This window comes from Mesitornis unicolor, unplaced genomic scaffold, assembly GCF_000695765.1.
Source record: "Mesitornis unicolor isolate BGI_N332 unplaced genomic scaffold, ASM69576v1 scaffold36478, whole genome shotgun sequence".
Lineage (NCBI taxonomy): Eukaryota > Metazoa > Chordata > Aves > Mesitornithiformes > Mesitornithidae > Mesitornis > Mesitornis unicolor.
In genome coordinates this window covers 2,746-23,803 of record NW_010203137.1, presented here as the reverse complement: position 1 = coordinate 23,803, position 21,058 = coordinate 2,746, and the positions used below count along the sequence as shown (strand labels likewise).

General features: G+C 45.6%; 1 protein-coding gene across 1 annotated transcript in view; it reads right to left on the bottom strand.

Moving 5' to 3' along the window:
- Positions 1-21,058, bottom strand: part of LOC104545475 (kelch domain-containing protein 8B-like) — a gene marked incomplete at both ends in the record, with an annotated part of 27,126 nt that overhangs the window by 3,326 nt on the left and 2,742 nt on the right. The window contains one exon of the mRNA XM_010190623.1: positions 9,335-9,494. Within this exon, the coding sequence (XP_010188925.1) occupies positions 9,335-9,494 (160 nt within the window). The remainder of the gene's footprint in view (positions 1-9,334; positions 9,495-21,058) is intronic.

Sequence of the window (21,058 nt, the reverse complement as noted above, 5' to 3'; positions counted from 1 at the left end):
GAAAGAGGACTCAAAGGCATGGAGGGAAATGAAATAAAATGGAACAAGATTTTCTGAAAGGCGGCTGGTGCCTGACTAATGTGATATGCTAGGATAAGAAAGATAGGTGACTTCTTAGACAAAGGCAACGCAGCAGCCTTTCTGCAGATTCTAACAAAGCTTTCCAGTAGAAGTTGTCATGTAATATGAAAAAAGCTGAGAAAAATTAAGTGGATAAGCCTCAATTAAAGGGAAAATACCAGCTCCTGAGAAGGGTGGCATGAGGGGACTCAAGACCTGCTCTAAACCTGCCATAGTGACCTTGGTGCAGAAGCCAGCAGGCATTTAGGTAATCAGAAGGTGACACAACGACGCGAATGCCAGCGCCAGGGGCTGGAGGTGAGCAGGGCAGCACGGTGTGCGCAGGGCTCTGGCTGACAGGAGCTACTGTGCGCCCCGGGCGCTGGATGCCTGTGCATGGTCCCAGCGACCTACGTGCAAAGGGAAATAAAAAAAAAAAGAGATTGAACTGGGACACGTGCAGAGAAAAGCTAGGAGATAATTAAGCGCTTAGGTGATAATCTCCTCTTATGAAAGGAGATTTGAAGGAGTTTGGTGTCTTCAGCCCCGCAGAGCAGAGGTGGCTGGTGGCTGGAGGTGCTGCTCAGGTGTGGTGAGGCTCGACGGAGGTGCCAGGCTGCACCTTTACCTTTATTGACCTTCCTCCAAAGGAGCGATGCTTGGGTACAGCACGCACTGCTGTCATCTGGGAGAAGAAACGCTGCAATTGCCTTGTGAATGCATCTTCCTCACACACACGTCGAGTTAAATTACCTCCCGGACCATGGCTCGGGGGGAATGTCTCCATTTTTCAGGCTGCCCATCACCACACGGCTTTGCCTTGTTCTCCATAGGAGCGTGGCTGATTTCTGAGGATTATCTGCGTGTATTTCAAGCAATAAGCGCTCTGCTGTTGCAGGCAATTTGGTTGTCCCTGCTCTCTCACTGCTGTTTTTAAGCTTTCAGTCTTTTGCACGGACAGATTCAGACTTTTTTACACATCACCAGGCGAAGGCTGTGGCTCGCAGAGTGGGTTTGTAACGGGGGAGCAAACATTTCAGTGGGCCCTGACTTTGCATCTCCCTGCTTAGACCTAAGGACTACCCATAATGTGACAGCAGGTTTTTGGGGAGCCTGCCAGCCCCCTCCTGGCCTGAAAGGTTATAAAGAGGAAGAAAGCAGCAGTGACTGAAGGAGGAAACTCCTTTCATGTTGTTTCATCACCTTCCGTCTCTACGCAGTGAGGATATAGGACGGCCAGCACCAGCAAGCTTACCTCGGCGTGCTGCTCTTCCCCACATGCTTAATTTTAGTTCAGAATTATTTTTAAAACTTTCTGCTTTCCTCAGTCTGTCTGTTCTTATACAACATGGTATCCTCAGCCTAAAAATAGCGCTGCATCCACCGAGCTTGTGATCTGCACATACGTTTGACTCAGCACAGCATGCTGCAGGCAAGCAACCAACAGCCAGGCTTCTGAGCGCGTTTCGTTGGTGCATGTAGGAGTGTTCTGCAGAAAAAAACCCCCTCGGTACAGAGGAGGGGCTCTCTCCTTCCCTCCCTGGCTTCCGTGCCAGAGCAGTGTTCAGACTTGTCAAGCACCATTAATCAAAACAAAAATGGGCGTTAATCTAGAGTTAGAAGGAAAAAGAAAAAGCATTGAGATGGCCAAACTGCCTCAGATCAAGGACCCTGTTAGTCAAGTCTGCCGTCTCTGAAAATTATGAAGAATGGCTGCTTCAGAGAAAGTTTTCTTCAAATAAGCCTCACAGCAGGTAGTTATTGAATAACTTGATAACAGAGGGAAAATCTTTACCCGGTTAATGGGTGGCTTAAGCACAGACTTGTGTCTCCTTTAAGGTATTTTACTTTAAATAAACCAGTTTTTTATAACCTGGAACACGGCTGTGTTTTGACTTGCTGTACCATTGTCTTTGGATGCTACTGGTTTACATGAACAACACATGAAATGTGAAATCTGGCATGCAACAAATGGCTGTAAGACCTTGGGGTAGGTCCTAGGTGGGGCCTGTGCTGCAGAAGGGTCCCCGTGAATCAGCCTGCACCCCCAACAGCAGAAAACTACAACCTGAGCAGCCGAGGGAGGGAGTCAGCCTCCCAGCCCAGGGATATTAAACAGCAACTGCTTCTGATGCCTATCTATCAACTCAGAAACTCATCCTGAGACTGACGCTGACACTGTAGAGGCTTTAAATAACACTTTGGGGGGAGGTTGGCTCCCCCGCGCCCCGGTTCAGAAGGGGAAATAGAAACCTGGTGAGACACGAGCAGAGAAGACAGCTGTGGAGCTCGGCAGAGAGCTGCATTTCCCCCCTGGGCAGTAACTGAGCTTCCACAGCACGGCAGGGGACCGTGGGATGAGTTGTCCCCGATCTCAGCTTGCTTTATGGCAGATATTGCCCAAAGCCGTACAATGTGAAATTGAGGGGTTTCTGCACTCACCACAGCAACCACACATCCTCTCGCCATCCACACTGAGGTGTTTTGGACTCTGGTTAAGTCCCTCATCTCAACAACTTTCATTGGCATGATAAACACAGCGAATCGCCCTAGAAACCTTGCCAGCAACTACTGGGCCTGGGGAGTCTTAAAGGAAATCATGTTTGAAAACTGCCCACCAGGCACCCAATTTTGTGGGAGAACTGCATCAGCTCGTACCTCTGTAAGGGACACAGTGCATGTTATTTTGTCACCCTCGCTGGCAGCAGCCTCAGAAGATTGGCTGTGGTTTGCTGGCTGGGAATAGGCTTCTCATTTGCAATAAAGTCAAGGTGGTGCGGGGGACATGGCTGTTAGGAGTTGTCACAGCTGGAACTACCAGATACCAGAAAAGTAAAGCAGTTCAGAGAGTGCTGAGCTGTGAACATCAGGATTTGTATATAAAAAAACCCAGAAAGTTTTGATAGGAGTGTGGGTATATAAAAGAAAATGAGAAAAATATAATAAAAATTAGTTACAGGAGCTGAAACCAGAAAGAAAGAGCAAATGATGAGTGGGGAAGCCAACCAGAGAAACTCTGTATGAAGTGGAAGATCTCAGGACAGGGGGTCTGCTTGCCTCTTTACACCCCTGTGCGCAGCACACTGAGGTGTGAGCAAGGAACAGAGTGGCTGTGCCTCTGCTCAAGGAACGTTATCTCATCTCCAGTGCCAGACACAGCTCTCTCCACTATGTGCAAGCACATATGGACGAACACTCCAAAGAGAACAGTTTTTTTTCCTCTTACTGCATGGAGCATGCCAGCCCAACAGCAGCATTTGGAAATGCTTTGGAAATATATTTTGAAAAATATTTTCTGTTTTGTTCTCACCCTGTGGCTATGCAGACTGTGCCAAATGTGATTGCTACCCACTGCTACAAATAAGGCCTGCGACACTCCTTATAAGCTTTTAATGAAGACAGAGTTGATTTCAAGATCCACCTTGCTTTGCTTTTCAGAGCTGTTTGAATGTCCTGGTGCACTACGGCTCTCTTTGAAGAGAGGATCTTCATCTTCTGCATTCCTCTCCTACCTGTGAAATCCCCCACTGCCAGTGACTTACCATGTCTCTACCACGTCACCCACATCCCAAGGTCCTGTGTCATCGGCCACTGGCATTCGGTGCTTTATCAGCTCCGAATTTAGCTATCACCTGAGTCCAGGAATTTGATACCAGTTTTTCAAGGAAATTGCCTCAGTTGGGATCTTTTCAAGGCGCTAGTGCAGGTATTTATTTAGTGGGCACTTAATTATCCACCACTGTGATACCAGTCGAATGGCAGTGTTTATCAGCAATTAACCAGTGACAGATGAACCTCCCAGAAATATGAAAAGAAAACATTGTGGAGCGTTGATGATTTTCATTATACGTTCAACATTCTGCAGCATGATGCATTACAGAAAGTGCCAATTTTTCTTTTCAATTGCTTTGAAAAATCTAGCAGCAGGCACCTCTGAGAGATTTCTCATTTCATTCAAGGCACATTTATTTAAAATGGGTATGGAAAAGAAACAGGACAGCTGAGCAAATGCTATGGAATGAAGAGAGGGAATCACGAACAATAGATTTGATTTTCAGTGCCATGACAACAATTGCCAAGCAAGACGTATAAGAAATTAGGCAAAGTTCTGCTGCAGAGTGGACAAGTTGAGGCACTGAAGTAATTGGGAGATGGGTAAATGCATAATAGGAAGCTTGCTGTGCTGGCCAAAGCAGACAGATTCCTGCTTATGTTAAGGTCCCACCAAGAGCTCTTGCCAAACACAGCAAGGGAGTGTTCTTAGTACAACAGGATTGGTATTTCCATTGCATGGGGTATCATGGCCTTGTGCAGAACACATCAGACTCCACTCTTCTTGCCTAAGGGCTCTGTTGACTTAAAGGGTATCTGTCAAAGCTGGGCTTTGTGGAAGCCTCATTTTATCACACAGTAAATACTACAGTGCTTTTGTGAAGGTCTGCTACCTTGAACTCACAAGGTATAACTCACTTCCCATTTCTTGCATGTATTGGAACTGGCGTCTTGCTCTTGCACAGAGCAGAGTCCTGACAGGGTGTTGATAAAAAGTAATGCCAGCATTAAAAATGAATGCGTTCTTAAAGGCTCAAATCTAAGTCAAATTAGAAACGACTTCTCTGGAGCACTTTCCCTCAGCAAAGCCTGCTATGACCAGCCACCTCAGAGACAGAGCTGTTCAAAAGCATTTTAAGTTATTGGCTTTTTTTGGGAGGTCACCTTTTTCTCATGGCAACAATGTGCTTCACGATGTGCTTCTTAAGAAATGAGCAGTATTCGTTTTGCTCGTATCTAATCCATGATCACTTCAAGCATGGAGATGGAAGACTTCAAACTAACATGTGAAAAATCTGAGAAAGCCCTAAAAACTGAAACTGGATACTCAGGATATAAATACCTAAGTTATTTTTACTGCGTATTCCACTAGTGCTCCAGATAGGCCAAAAATGATCATATTCCAGGCAGAACACGAAAACATAGAGGAGCATTTATGTATGTGTGCACGGCACCTCACCACGCAACGCCCAGGTTCTTTGACACAGTACAAGAGAGCAGAGAATAGGAGAACATAACAGAGTAAGAATGGGAAAAGAGACAAGCGCATACCATGGATAAGTCTTATCTGCTCTTCTCCCTTATGAGGAGTGGCCGGGAGCAGCAGGACTTGCCTAGGTCACCCCAGCTTGGAGACAACGCGCTGGCATTCGGCAGTTTGACTGTGCCCTCTGCTGTTAACAGGGAACAGAAAGGACTTACATGTCTGGGATATGGTTTCTAGGTGAGCCAAAATGGATTGGTTTCTCGAATCGAACATTTCTCCAAATTTGTCCAAGCATGCTTGCAGCTGCAAAATTGAGAAAATTAATACATTGCCCTTTCTTTGTTTGCAAAAACACAGCCCCAGAAGCCACAGAACAATGACTGCAGCTCGTGGAATGCAACAGCCTGAAAGTGGTTATTTATCTGTCGCTTGAAACGGTTTGTCCAGCTGTGGGTTGCAACCCCAAAGGAGATCTGGAATGGCTCAACAGGCTCAGGAAATGTTGCTGAAGTCTTAATAGATTTTGAAATAGAGATACTAATCTGTTAGAAAAGTATTAATAATAACATTTATCAAAATAATTATGGAAGTCTGTTCTAATTATGGAGCCTGTTCTTGCTCCCAAGACCCAGAGAAATTCCACTGCTGACACTGAGGCAAGGCCCTCAAGACCTTGACCCTGTGGACAGGGCACAAAGACAATGGTATATGCAAAAATAAAAGACAATTATTGGTTTAAAGTATTTGAGTGCTCAAGACAAATAGTGTAGTCATTTAAATATCAGCACAGAAAATGTGAGGAGGTGAATGTTGTGTAGCATTTCTAACTCTTCATTACTCTGCACTCTGAATCTGAATCAACTTACCCCTTGAAGCTTGTCTTTGATACTGGAAATAGAGGCGCTTAAAACCTCCCTAAAATGAAGAACAAACATAAAACATAGATGTAAATTACTGGAATAGACAGAAATTGTAAAGGTCACAGTGAACACGAGACATGAAACGCTGCAAGGCACAGCTTAGTGCGTAATGTAGTGCTTACTTCAGGGGGCATAACCCTTGAAGTCACCTTACTTCTTTTTAGAGAGCATGGATTCTGCTGTGTAAAGCAAGAAAAAAAAATACATGCACATATAGATATAATATACGTGAAATTATTATTATTTTAACTCTCCTGTTTTTGACCTAGCGTTGGTGCCTCTCTCAAAGGTTGTAGTTGGCATTAACACAAGTGTCCATTGCTGCTGGGGTGTCACCGCTGCGCTGTCTGCTCCGGAAGGACCCAGCCTTGGCGGAGGTGACGTGCCAGTTGCTGGGAGACACGGGTATTGTGTGTGGACTAAAATAACTGGGGGGAAAACATGGGAAAAGCTTCAGCATCAACAAAGCCCAAGCCAGGAAGAACAAATACTGCAAATCCTTTTCTCCGGAGATTACGCCTGTGGTTTCTGTTATCCGTCCTTTAAAGTGGAGGGAGCCTATCAGGAACCAGGCTATACTCATGATTATCAAACCAAAATGCAAGGGTGGTTGCTAAGCGAAGCGATAACCAGTTCCCTCTCTGAAGATTCGGCTCATTTTAAATCAGTCATTTAGGGATCCAAATGGCAACAACCGAAAAAGTGGAGGCCAGGCAGAAGCCAGTTAGGAGAATCAGGCAGGGCTTCTGAAGCCTTTCTAGCTTTATGGAAAGGAAGATATTCATTTTCTTAGTCAAACTTGCGGGGGATACAAATTGATAAATTATACGTTTATCTTTGTAAAGATAATGTAGCTATTGCTATAAACAGGCTTCTAATCTGGGAGTAAGTCTGGAGTGTAGGAAGGAGCATAATTCATTTAAAGAAGAAATAAAGGATAATTAAGAGTTCTGCCTAAACATTTAAAACTATTTGGTCATTTCGCATAATTCACTTACACAAAAATCATCCTCTTCTCTAATAGGCACTAGAGAGTCAAATTTTGCCTGATCAGAAGCATAGTGCCTATTGCAAAAGAGAAAGAGATCCATAGCCTGATTTGATCAGATAAGGCTTTGAATAAAGATGTGTTTCGCATTGGATGTGACATTACAAAATGTACAGCACTAAGAATTATTTATAGGTGCACCGGGGAGTTTTGTCATCTTTCATTTTTGAGCTTGAAATGGTGAGCTTGTTTCTTAAAGTCCTTTAGGATCTACATTTAATTCTTAACGTCTGACAAAGAGCAGATGCAAATTACGTGAGCAAATTACACCAAAACCAGAAGATATAAACCCCTTGTATACAAGTAAAAGTCTAGAGATACGTGCAGATTTATAAAGGTGCAATCGTTGCATCTTCCACTGCACTCAGGTGTGCCTGGCAATCTCCTTATCTGGCCTAAATGCGAAGGCCGTCCTCAAAGACCCTTTGATCAGTCCCAATGCAGTCTATACAATTTTGAGAAGTATTGGCTTTTACAGAGAAGCTATACAGAAAAAACCCTGCTGAGTAGATAAAGGACAAAGGTAAATTCAGGCTAGAGTTTTGTAGTTCTTTGTGGCTTACGGCTGAGTGCGTTACATAAATCACATTGCACATAAACCCTGTCCTCTTATCCTGTGACTCTTTCCAATCGGAGATTATTTAAAACCTGAAAAGATACTTCTCTTGGAGAAATATACAGCTATGTCATGTAGGACTTTTAGGAGGGGAAGAAGGAGTTGCAGGGAGTACAGGAAGAATTTCCAATGGGTGTCTACATACCGATCATATTTGTCCTTTATTTTGTTCTTATTCACTTCAAAATTTTCCAAGATACTTTTCACTCTTCCTGCACCAAAATGAAGCGAACCTTTTTCCCTTGTATCCTCATCGAATAACTGTGGTTTTGTCTGGTATTTGGTAAAAATGCTGGGCTCGCTCTGTCACACAAAAGAAAGAAAAATGTTGAAGTAGAAAAATAATCAGAACATTAATTAGAAAAAAAAAAAGTTGTGTACCAAGTGCTTTGCAGACAGAGATCACAGTGATTGGACGTGAGAGATTAGATTGGACCGGGAGATTAAGAATTTCATGAGATTATGGCTCGCTTAGTGTGCCAAGTCAGATTGACTCCCTGTGGGACTGGGACCCAGCCCAAATTCCTCCAGACTCCGGCTTTTCTCTCATCTCAAGGATTTTCAGTTAGTTGCAACCATCAGGTGTGTGATTTTTTTTCCCCTGTGTGCTGAACACAGAGACTATAAATGAATCCTGGTGTTCCTGGAGCTGTGGAACAGTTAAAGATGTCAGTGGGAGCTCCCTGAGCAGGAATCTAAAGAAAATCCTACTGAATGTCTTGCTGGATGACATTGCTTTGCTGCCAACAAGCAACATCAGCAGGCTGCAGATGAGTTTTTCACATGCTTCAATATACATTTCAGAACAAGAAATTTGATATTCATATGAAAGCTGTAAAGCCCCTTCATCATTCTACAAACTTTGGAGACACTGTGTGACCAAAATGGAAATGCTTTTCCCTTCAAACATGAGGAAATGCAAATTCCATTGAATTTCTTCTTTCATCGTGAATTTCCTCTTTTGTGTTTGATGAAAAGCTGCTGCAGTCAATGGACGAGATCCTTGGCAAAATGCAGAGCACAGCCGATAGGATCTGTGAGGGAAGGACAGCCTAGGGCCAGTGAGCTGGCACCACTGCTCCTTCCTAATCTTTGCTTTCGGGTGTCTCTATTCAGATCTTATGGTATCTGTTAATGGTACAGGAACTACTTTAGTGAGGCTGGTAATATCAAAAATCATGTGCTGGAGGAGAAAGATTTTGAGCATAGAAACTCTTAATCCAAAATCATTGAAGATTCTGCCATAACAACAATACAGCAAGGTAGTTTTCAGTCAATGGAAGAAAATACCAAATGCCTCTGTCATTCTCGCAGAAAACCAATGAAGAGAAACACGGTGTTTTTCAAAGAGGAATGAATGTAATATTCTACCTTAGCCAGGTGGTCTAAAGACTTTACCTTGAGAATAATCTTGTATTATTTTAGTAATTAAAAAAATGTGAATGATGAAAATAAGACATATCTCAATAACAATTTATAGGAATCTGTTATAAATAATAGGTTTTCCAATGACCAGTGCTACTTCATCTGGTCACAGTAAATACGTATACAGATCAAGAAGATAACTTGATTTCAGCAGTTACCAACATTTGTTACCACCTGATTTTAGCATTTTCCAGTAACTCTGACTGGTGGCTATGTGTGAGACTCACATCCTGGGAGTTGTGCTGTCCCAGCTGCGTGCCCAGCTCCAGCGGCGCTGCTGCCGACTGCACATTCTCCGGGCAGAACTGGGAGCCGAAGAGAAGCTGAGAATCGCTCAGGCTGGAGTAGTCGCTGGGAGCGCTGCTCCGGATGGAAAACTTGTTGGACCTGAAACGAGCAGAGCAGGTTGTGAATGAGCCTGGAGCAATTAAAAAGCCAAACAGGAATCCCTACACAGCCTGTTGGAACCAGTCAAGCATGGCCCACCTCAACACATTCATCTTCACTCTCTGCTTGGAGCGTGGTGTCACAATACCTGGATAAAGTTTAACAGCGTGTGGTACTAGCAAGTACTGGGTCTTTCCCTTTTCACTGCTCTGGATAATAAATCCTATTGTAGCTCAGATGCTGCTCGGCTCATTTGGAAGGCAGTTCCAGCAGAGTGAACCTTTCTGACTGATAGTTGACATTTCTTGGGCATTTATTCTCCAGACGCCTTAAGCCTGACACCTTGGGACAACAAATAAATAGGTAGCATATGGCTAGACAAATTGATCTGAACTGTTAGAAATATTTCCAACCTAGTAATATGCCACTCAGAAGTTCTCTCCTTTCCCCTGAGTACTGCCCAAATAAACCTTTTCCTGCTGGCCTTGGCTTTGTGCTGCGTTGCTCTGATTCTGCTCCTCTTCAGGGCCAAGGCTTCTGTGCTTTATGCACGAGCCTCGTGGCACGGCACCAGCTTTTCTCCAGACAAGGGTTTCCCTGCACAGCTGCACCACTTCTTATCATGTTGGAAGCTTCAATTTTTTGCTAGCAAAGATACAGACTTCTTTCACTTTTCACGTGATCGATATTCCACTGCTCCACATTCACGGGGTCTAATGGAGTGCTTAGGTTAGATCCAAACATAGGAAAAGCTGGGCCACGTTTATACTCTCAGTTCTGGCTGGTTTTAAGCTACCAAAATGGAGACAGATTGATGCTGCCTTTGGAACTGGGAATTACAGACAAAAAAATACGCAGGTTTTTCCTTCCGTATCAAATCATGTAAGTACAGGAGAAGGAATAGGAAACTAATTCACGTGTACAACAAAAGATGATCGCTCCAACATTTATTAGCAGTGACGTGCTTGGTTAATCCCCAGTTTTGGAAGGAGCCCAAACATCACACACACAACAGGGAAGGGATTTAGCAGCAGTACTTGAACTGTTCAGTCTCCCTTTTCATTATATAGCGGTGTCAGTGACAATATCGTATTAATACTTTTGGCTTTGAGCTCCCCGGGTCCCTACTGACCCGCGGGCAAAAATAGATGAGGTCTGGGTTTCTGGATTCTCAAAAAGCCTGATAAATCTGTCTGCATTCAAAACTTCTCCCTTGATCTGTTTCGGGAACCTAGCTCTACTAAGAAAGAAATCTGAAAACAACTTTATTGCCACAGCTTCTTGTTTCCATCTCAACTAAGCTTGGTAGAAAAAATAAATAAAAAATTAAATTCTTAATCTACAGCGAATCAGGTAGAGATGTGAGCACATGGGCTGCCATGACCCCACATGGGCAGAACCCTTGCTTGCAATGTGACTATCGCATCTCCTGTACCAGTTTTCTAAATCCTCCCGTCTTCTAGCCAAAAAAAGCTCTCTCTTAGTTTAAGGAAGGGTTTTTATAGTTTCCCAGTGCTTTACTGTCCTGTCAAACCCCCTCTGAATATGTCTGGTACAACTGGGCAATATCACATCCCACTGCCTGCTCGTTTTCTCAGTCCCTTCACATTACTTAATGCCCGAAGTACAAATTCCTATAACCAAGAGTGGCATCACCAGCATTTTGAGGAGTAATGAGCTGAGAGGACTCGATGAACCAAGTGACTTCCCAGGCTCCCTCTGCACTGACACCACGACCAAAGGCGGCTGTCAGCTGCTTGGGAGCCTCATTTTTCTGTCTTAAGTCCACTCAGTGGTTGGTTTAGGAGTGATGGCCCTTCTGCAAAGTAGGGAGGGAGACAAAACAGACGTCTCCTTTGAATACACTCGTTCCCCTGAGCAACACATTTCTTTCTCCCTTGCTTAACACCGGCAGCAATTAATTTACTAACGAGACCATCTGGGCAAGGTATCAGCCTGGCCACACTTGGGTGGTGAGATCAGACAACCGTGATCAGCTCTGTGACCAGATCCATCATCAGGCAAGCACAGCTCTGCAAACCACTCGATCACTCCAGGATGCCTGAGCTGCAGGGGTGCATGCTCCATCCTAAATATAAACCCTTATATACAGCAAGAAAACCTCCTAGATATTTAATCCTGGTTAGAAGTCCCTCCTAGGTGATGCGATAGCTTACCTTAGGAGAAGTTTTAGCTTTCTTTTTTAGCTTTTAGTTTTAGCCATTCCCCGAATCCTCCATGCATCTGTGCCCACAATGTTCCTATAGTACTGGCACTAGCATGTGTGTCCAAAGCATAAAACAGCTTTAGATGTGTAAGACAAGTTCTTATCAGCTCCAAAAAAAGGCTAAACCATCCCCTGCTGACCAATGGAGCAGTTTCTTTTTCCCACCTAACTTTATCCAAGGTATTGCAATATTGGCAACCTTGACCCTTTCCATAATATGAACATGATCTAAAAAAAATCAGCCCTCTGCATATCAGGGGAGTCAGGTGGATCTTTGCAGCCTCAGTTTCCCTGTTGTCAGTGGGAATCCCCCCTCCACAGGAGAAGTTACATCTTTAGGGACCCTTTTTCATTTTTCAAAGTTCCAGTTTCCACTTCCAAGTACTTTAGCACAAGCGTATGCACATTTTCACCTTTCCTTCAAAGGTTCTTCTGCCTTGCCCCCAAACGGCTGTCAGATACAACTACCCAAGAGAAACACAGCATGCAATAAATACCCTCTTCTTGTGCTTCCCAGATATTTCTAGGGCCATTGACAAGCTAAAAATCCGTAAGCATAAACTGTCATAGGCCTTATCAGTCTTTTTTTAAAAATGGGCAATTTTCACTCTGTTGTTTGGATCCATCTTTAAGCGCCAACCCCAAGGTCTGAGAGTCGTTCGGAAAAGCAAGCCGAGTCTTCTGCGATTTGCGAAATAACATTTACCCAACGGTGCTGCCGTAAAGGATTTTATTTGGTTCTGTCATCCCCGCTGAACCTGTGCCAAAATCCCTCTTCTTCCCAAGCGCCGCGGGTGAAGCTCACTGACGCCTTTCTGACACATTTCTTCAAAGTGCAGCAAAGCCCCTTTCCCACAGAAGAGATCTTTTTCTCCTGGTAGTAATCCTGAGTTGGGTCAGTACCATAAAGTTCCTCTTCTCCTGATTCCCCTCCAGAAAATCTTCCAGCCCTTTCTGCTTCTCCTCATTTAGTGACCAGGGCCGCATCTCAACAAATCCAACTGTAATTCTGGGAGCTGCTCTCACCTGCTCTTTCTCCTGGCTTTAGTCTGTATCTATAGGAGCTGGCTCTGGCTCTGCTATGCTGCTCTCGTTGTCACTATTTGCTGCCTGCAAATGTGTTTGGCAAATAAGCAAGGATCAGCATTGGCTTTGGGTGCAGAGGAACTTCAGCATCCAGGAGCCTGGAGGAGTTGAAGTCAAGGAGTTTTCGCTCCTATTGCCGTTTCCAGCCATTTGCCATCTCTTCACTGGGAATAGCCACAGCATAAAATCAATGTTCTGCTTTCCGTCCCCTGGAACGGCATGACCTGCTCACTGCAAATCATGTGTGCCATATCCCAACAGGAATTCCTACAGACAGATTTTGGCATTTGCCCTAATGCATTAACCACCACGAAATCCCTCTCGGTTATTCAGCTTCAACACTGCCTCCAGTTTCCAGGTTTCAGGCTCAAAGTTCCTCGGGTCTTGTTTTAATTCCTCAAGGTCGTTTTTACTTTCTATGAGCCCACTCCATTATTCATTTGGCTGTGATTCAATGCTGCCCAGACATTCCTCACCTTGGAAACCGCATTAGCCCTTTGTCCTGAGCCAGCTGCTGGGTCACAGGGGCTTGGTAAAGCCTTTTTCCTTAGGAGGAGACTGGGATTTCACACAGAGTCACAGAATATTAGGAGTTGGAGGGGACCTTGAAAGATCATCCAGTCCAACCCCACTGCCAGAGCACAGTGCGGCCCTGTTTATTTACACAAAACACATCCTGGACCATATTAAGAATTAAACATCTGGAGACAGAGGTTTTTTGCCCCTCCAGTCTGGAGCCACCTTCCAGCCCTGGTTTCTCATTCCTCCAAGGCTCGGGATTTTTACAGCTTTGTCCTGGCAGTCTCCTTCATTTTCTGCTTATTTTGGGACCTTAAGGTGACTGCAAAATATGTGGCTCTGCTATATGGGATGGAATTTCATGGGATAATGGATTGGGTGAGGTTGTTAAATCTGGAAGTTTTTTCTCAACAGCAGAAATAAACCATAGAGAGTAATGGCTCCAGTGGGCCTTAACTTACAACGTCTTTTCTGAATGCCTCTAATATTTTCATCATATATTGGCTTTATGTGCTCTCTGGCAGGCCTTCTGCTTCTGATGTCTTTGGAAGCAGGTCTATTAGTAGCTTTAACGCCTTTAGCAAGTTACTGCTTTTCTCGTGGAACAAGAAAATTCCCATAACTTCCATTTAAAATCATAATATATTGGTTTCTATTTTTTCTACTTTTTACTGTCTGTCATTTCTTGAAGGATATCTTATTATTTTCAGTAGCTGTCTTTACCATGCCAGTCTGGTATTGGTCCTTCTCGCCTCTGATCCAATATCTGCTGCACATTTGTTCTGAGCTTCTGTGTGAGGTCTGAATAACCTCCATGCCTCGGGCAAGCGTTTAACCCTTTTCACCATCCAGTTTAATTTCTTTTTAACAAGTTTCCTTATTGCTACGTCAGTGCTTTTTTTTTTTTTTAATTAACCAGCAGTGGATTTTTTGGCTCCAGTTGCTCCTGCAGCGATGTTGACTCCACTCTCACGGTAGCTCTACCAGAGCAATATCCCAACTGAGGGTCTTGTGTTCGGCTCAGGAACAACACAAGAGGTGTCTCTTCCCCCAGGAACTCCCTGGCCAAGGCAGGTTCATGGTGTTTGTAAATGTGCTTTCAGCATCGCGCCCCGGTGACACTTACCCTGTCGATGAAAGGCTGATAGAAGCATCGCTGCCTTTGCAGCTGCCGTGCTCTCATCCTCTGCGATTTTCCTTCACCTGCCTTTCTGGCTGGGCGGGCAGCAGCGCTGCTCTCGTACGGCACTTTCCCTAATTAAGTCTGACATTTCAGTCCGCAAAAATGGTGTTGTTTGTCGACACATTTAAATTGAGCCCAAGTTTTCTGCACCATGTAGCTGTCATTCCATCCGCGTGACGCCCTCCCACCTTCTTAAATAACTGGCACCTTGATCTTACTGTGTCCAACCAGATAACCTGTGTTCTCCTGCATTTCTAGGATCTCTATAATGTCAATATTTATACATCGAAACAGGAAGATCAGGGACTTTGGTTCCCCTGCCTTGTTTCTCAGAAGAAAGAGAAGCACGTGTGCGTAGGACAGGTAGATAACGAATAAAACCCAGCGCAATCCTGTGCTTTTGCAGAACCGCTGTTGTGAGGGTGCTCTGTCACCGGAGCTCTGCATTTCCTAGGGACCTGGTGGCAGCTGCTCTCAGAAGTAACAGCCTGACTCAAACCTGCACAGAACTCACAGCATGATTCATACCCTGCCTGGATTATACGCTGATTTTATGTTTTGTTTTTAAAGCTCCCTGAAAGACGGTGTTCTGGGGCTTATATCACATACCCTGCTGCAGTGAGAAAGGGTCCTAGCAACAGAAGTGAGACAGGAAAAAGTAATCAACACCTTTCCTCCTATTTCAAACACACACACATGTACAAGATCCTATGAGGAACTTTCTTATTTTCCTTTAGAAAAAGTGAATTCTCATCCCGAAAACCTTCTCCCCTTTCTTAACTCCTCCAAAAAACCCAGCGGCATTTTCAGTAACGTTTTATGCCCTATTCGACTCTTTTGAACTCACTCGCAAAAAATGTGGAATGCTGAGGAGTGGGTGTTAAAAACTTGTCTGTATTTTTTTTCCTGCATTAATAAGCTAGTTAAAAGGGAAGACTTTGTAGCTGAGGGGTTACTTTGGAGGAGGAAGGAATTCAAGTGATCCCTTTCCAAACAGGCACCTGGACTTCTTCCACTCCACAGAATAATTAATATCTTTTAAAAATTGATAGAGATAGAACATAAAAAATAATTCTATACTATTGTATATAATACTACGTATTTTATATATTCTCTAGGTTTCCTCTGCTCAGTCTCTGACCAGAAGAAAAGCTACAGGTTTCAAACTACTTAGAAGCAACTTCTTGAAAACAAAATAATAATAATTTAAAAAATATATCTGCAGGTACCAGGAAGACAACAGTATTACGCGACGCACATTTTTAAAGACAAAACCATGACAGATATAAACATGTTTTTCCCTGAACTGGAGTCCCTTTGACCCCTGCATCTGTGCAAAATTCAATTAATTCATACATATATGACAAGTATTTTTGCAATGGGCTAGGAAACTACTCTAATGTTTTCATTATCATCCATCATCGTGGTAACATCAGGCCAAAGAGACAGAATGACTAAAACTGTGAATTTGAACAACGCTTAGTTATGTCAGTGGGTTATTTAGCTAGCAGAGGCTCAGAGGACCAAATTCATCAATTAGCTTCTCCAGAGTCAAACAAGGGATAAATCTTCCTCTGGTTTTCAGCCATACAATGCAAAAGGTGATGGCCTGCTGTAAAAAATGCAGCCTGTCTTACGTGTTTGCTCTCCAGATGTTTACATCCAAATAATATTTGCCATTTCACTGTATATTGTCGATGTGGGGAGTCCTAGCTGCTCTTTGACTTGTGCTGGGAAAATATTAAGCCATGCGTGTAAATGCAGTATGTGGAATTATTTTAGAGTTACATAATGTGTAATAAAATTGCAAATCATGATTCATTTTATTTATCTGTCTGCACAAGGTGAGAGGGAATATTTAACTTATCTAATTAGATGCAGATAGGCCACAAGACTTCTCTGAATAAACCAAAGAATGGCTGCCAGCCGACGCTGGTTTTTGAATTCCCAGCAATGGTGGATCTACGGCAGCACCTGCCAGGCTGGGAGCAACGCAGACACAAACAGGATCGTGGAGTAGGCTAATTAACCACCATTAACCAGACTGTAATTAAACACAGAGTAATTCTAGATGTGTTTCACCCCATCACCATCAAGCACAAGTGGTTAATTTTATATACAATTTCCTCACAATCTTTCCTCCCCACCCCATGGCCCAAGCTCACCCAGTGGCTGTCGGCATGCTCAACATCTCCTTGATATTCCAGACATTAAAATTCATGGTTTTTTTTCCACAAATTTCACCCTTGCTGGGAGTTCCTGTTCCTCACCATGGGCCTGGTGCTCATGGCCTCTCGTGCTCCATGGCGGCCATGCCACCACACTCCCCTGCAGGGAGGAGGAGGAAAATGGAGAGAAACAGATGAATCCTGCTCAGTGAGGAGTGTCCCCTGGAGCCCCTTCACTGTGGGGAGACCCTGGGAGGGACACAGCCCTGCAGGTTGAGGGCAGGCCCAGCTGACATTGCCACTCCAGGGGCTGGGCCTGGCAGCTCCCCACAAGACTGGGGTGCAGCCCCTGACCGGGCCTCCCTGCCCCACAGGGCCTCCTGGAGGCCTGAGGGTCCTGGCCTCACCGCCTGGGGTCTCAGAATGGGCCCCAGCTCCACTCTCTCCCCAGGCCACCACCAGCAGCCACCCAGGGAGCAGACCCCAGGCACATGAAGCCATCATGGGGCTTGGGGAGGAAGAGGAGGCACAGGGCACAGCGTGCTGAGGGCTGCTCCCACGGGAGCATGGCAGCCATGAGGCCTATTTTCTTCATGTCCAGAGGCTGTGTGGTCTCTTGTGTAAATACCTCTTGCAGAAATGCAGAACGATTCAATTTCACCCATTAGAAGTATGACAAAAATAACCCATCATCTAAACATTCCCCAGAGAAAGACTCTCAAATATGGTTTTACTGGATTTTTTTCCCTTGTGCTTCTGTATCCTCCGTCTTCAGGAATGGCAAATGGGCATGCTTGCTTGCCTATTTTTTCCTCCTTTAATTCAAAACAATTTAAATACTGGTTAAAGTGTTTGATCTCTGGTTCTGAAGATACTCCATAAGCACTAAGCCACTGGAGAAATAAAGTTGATATAAATTCATGGACAGATATGGGGAACTAATCACATTTCCCTTTATGCTCTCTTGGCTTTAGTATTAAAGGCAGCCTCAAGCTCGGAGGTATCAAAATAGTGTTTTTCTTGATGTATATATCTGGTTTCCTAATCAAATCCTGCAGAAATAAAGCTTTCACTTAAAAAAAAATAATTCTGGACTTTTACCAGTAAAAAACTTCTTGGAGTGACTTTTTGCTTGTCACTACTGTGCTAGGGCTGGTAGAAATAGCTTGGACTGTTAGCTCTCAGCTGCATGATAAGCCTCTAATGAGTTGATTTTCTAGGAGCAGAGCAGGGAATTGCAGCTTGGATCATATTCCTGCTTCAGAGGTGGGATAATGGCTGGGCTGTCCAAGGCAACTGTGGACTGGAAGGCAGACCTTCCTCCAGAGAGCTGTGCTGATGGAAACATTAATGTTTATTGAGCTTGTTGAGTAAATAAAAGCCTTGTTCTGAGCCTGAACTGCCTACACCTCCGTCATACAGCCTGTGCATGATGCTGCTGCCAAGAGCCTTGCTGTGCATCCAGGCCCTATATGGCCCTGCATCATAAATGGTGATTTTCCTTCATTTTATTGCTTATAATTGGAAAGTTGGCCCAGAACTTTCTTCCAAAGAGACTGTAGAGCCCTGTACCCCTTTCACTGCCTTTAGGAAAGGATTTGCCGGTGCTTTGTGCACTGGTGATAAGGCTCAGCACGCTATTTTAGGTTATTATACAGACCTATTCTTATTTCTGGTGTGGCTGGAGCTTTCTGGTTTGGGCGTTTGAGTCTGTGGAATATAAGTGAGATTTTTGTATTTCCATCTCTCCTGACAGTGGAAATAAGTTTCTACAAGGCAACATATTTTTTTAATTATATGTCTGACAGCTACCTCCAGTTCCAGTCTTCCCCATCCATAACACACTCCGGGGAGATTAGCCACGTTGCCAGGCACTGACTTGTAGCTCTTCTTGTATCTGAAGTAACAGACTGTACTTCTAGCATTAGGGAGTGTGCCCAGATACTTGAAGCCTTTCATTTAGTAAAAATTAGCAAAGGCTGCCAGGAGAGAGACAGCAATATATTTGGTATGTCACCGTTAGAAACTCACGGGAGCTCTTCGGTTAATAAGGTGTCTGTCTTCAGGGCACCCAGCGCCATCATCCCTTTGCCTGAAGATGTCTCCATCCACCCCAGAATGCCTTTGGCCATCATCCTGGCTACTCTCATCCCCTCATTTGGATGGGACCCTAGTCCTGTGCCCAAAAGCAGAGATAGAAAAGAGAAATCCACACTTTTAGGAGTGGCCATGGATTTCTGTTCGCCTTTGGTGGAACATTCAAGCCAAACAGTGCTGTGGTGGGTCCATGTGCCAGGCAAGGTGCTGCTGAGAAAGAGGCAAATCCCTTGTGGGACAAGGACCACCAGCCACGTTGGTCTGGAAACACAGCTGCAGTGGGAACACGCAACAGTGAGAGCCCCCCAAGCTGTGGCTTCCCCCTCTGGCACCTCCCAGCTCTTGAATTTGGTAAAAGCAGCACTGGGCACCCTGTCAGCAGCAGGGAAAGCTGTGAAGCTGGCACACTGAGATGTCAATTTGCTGGTATGTCAATTTGCTGGTGACTCAGCGTCTAATTTATCCCATCCACGCGATGTTCCTGCAGGAAAAGCTTATTAATCAGGTCTGTGTTTCCAATGCAGCTCTATGATTTAGGGTCCCCTGTGACTAAAGTTTTGGTGAGATTGAAGTTGTTATGTGCCTCAGTGGCTTCTGGAAAGGGCTGATGGGCTGGGGAGAGGCACCTCAGGCCACGGCAGCACCAAGGGTTCTGCCACCTCCCAGTAACCCGGGAAGCAAAATCCCAGCAGGGCTGAGCACAGGTCAGGGAGTGCTGTGAAAATGGGGCGCTGCTGCAATATCCACAGGAGAAGGCTGGAGCTATGTTGTGCTCAGAGGAGGGGGTTCCTCTGTCCACCCCCTCAGTGCAGTGCCAGCCACTGACCTTCCTGCCTGTCGTCACATCTTCCGTGGCTCAGTCCCTAATTCAGGGCTCCCTGTTGATGCTGGCTCTGGCAGTGGTGGTTTCTATGGCAACGCCAGAGGCGGATGCAGGGATGGCTTCAGACAAGGTACCACCAGCCCAGGTATCCCAGGATATTCCTCCCAAAACACAGGTTAACAGCCATGCAGTGTGTTGGGATGGACCCCGCAGTCACTGTGCCAGGCAGACAGCAGAGGCGATGGGGCAATGACACCAAAAACATCTCGTGAATGCTCCTCTCTGAATCATTTCCAACTTTCCCCCTGCTGGGATGCCCCCAGCAGACAGCACAGCTCGACCCAGCAGTGTGCTAGATGTTGCTGCGCTCTGCAGGGATGCAGCCTCCTGTCTCTCAGGCCCTGCTCCCCATCCAAGGTCCACACCGGCTGTCTTCTTCAAAAGGTCAGGCATCTGCACTTGATATTTACCTGGACCTGCGAGATCTTTCTGGTGCCGTATCATTAAAAGCCAAATTCCTTGCCTGTGTCTGTGAATGCTGCTTTGGGGTACGTGACTCTGCACAGAGCAAAGACCAACGAGGCTCGGGTGAGCCCACAGCACCAGGCAGCTGGGGAGTCACCCCCCCACCAGTCTTGCTGTGCACCCCTAAATATCACCCACAAACACCACTGGTACGGAGCTTACCTTCCCTTCCCAGCATGGAGTTCCTGCCTGGGAGACCTGAATGCAGCTGGATCTGGCTCTCCCAGGCACACTTCATCCTTTGAGACAGAGCTGTGGTGTTGGATGGGGCCCAGGACCCCTGGCATCATTGGGCATCTCATTTAATTTCTCAGCATCTTGGCAGCCCTTGCAATTCCCAGCCCCCTCTTGCACCCCAGGTCGCCGGGCTCTCCCTTGGGATTGGTATTCCTGACAGGCAGCAGCACATCCCTGCCTGAAGCAGGATAACCAGGGATGACTCAGCTCCAATAGGGTAAAATTCCACGTGTTTTCATTTATTCGAGGTGCTATGACACCTCCTAGGCACTGAGCTACAGGGCACCTCTGTGCTACATGAGACATCGACTGGGTCTATGATGACACAGCACTCACTGCTACACACACGGCACGGACATGCCGCCGCACGGACGGGGCCGGATGGGGCGGCGCGGCCAGCAATGGTCCTGTTGCCACCACTGCTGGTCACCATGGCCCTCCCACCAGGCAGGATTTGTCCCCGGGCTCCGCTAAACCGGGAGGAGTTTCTGAATCCTGGCGAGAAACCGTGGCTGCTCCAGTGCCCGGCATCACGGGACAGCGGGTCCCCGGAGCTGGGTCATCCACACGCATGGGTGCGTGCACACCCTGTCCCCGTCTTCAGGCACTTGGTGCTCGGCCGGGGCTGGTCCCCCGGGCTCCGCTCAGGTCTCCGCGCGCAGGCACAAGGCCTCGTCGGCGCCGCTGGGGCCCTGGGCC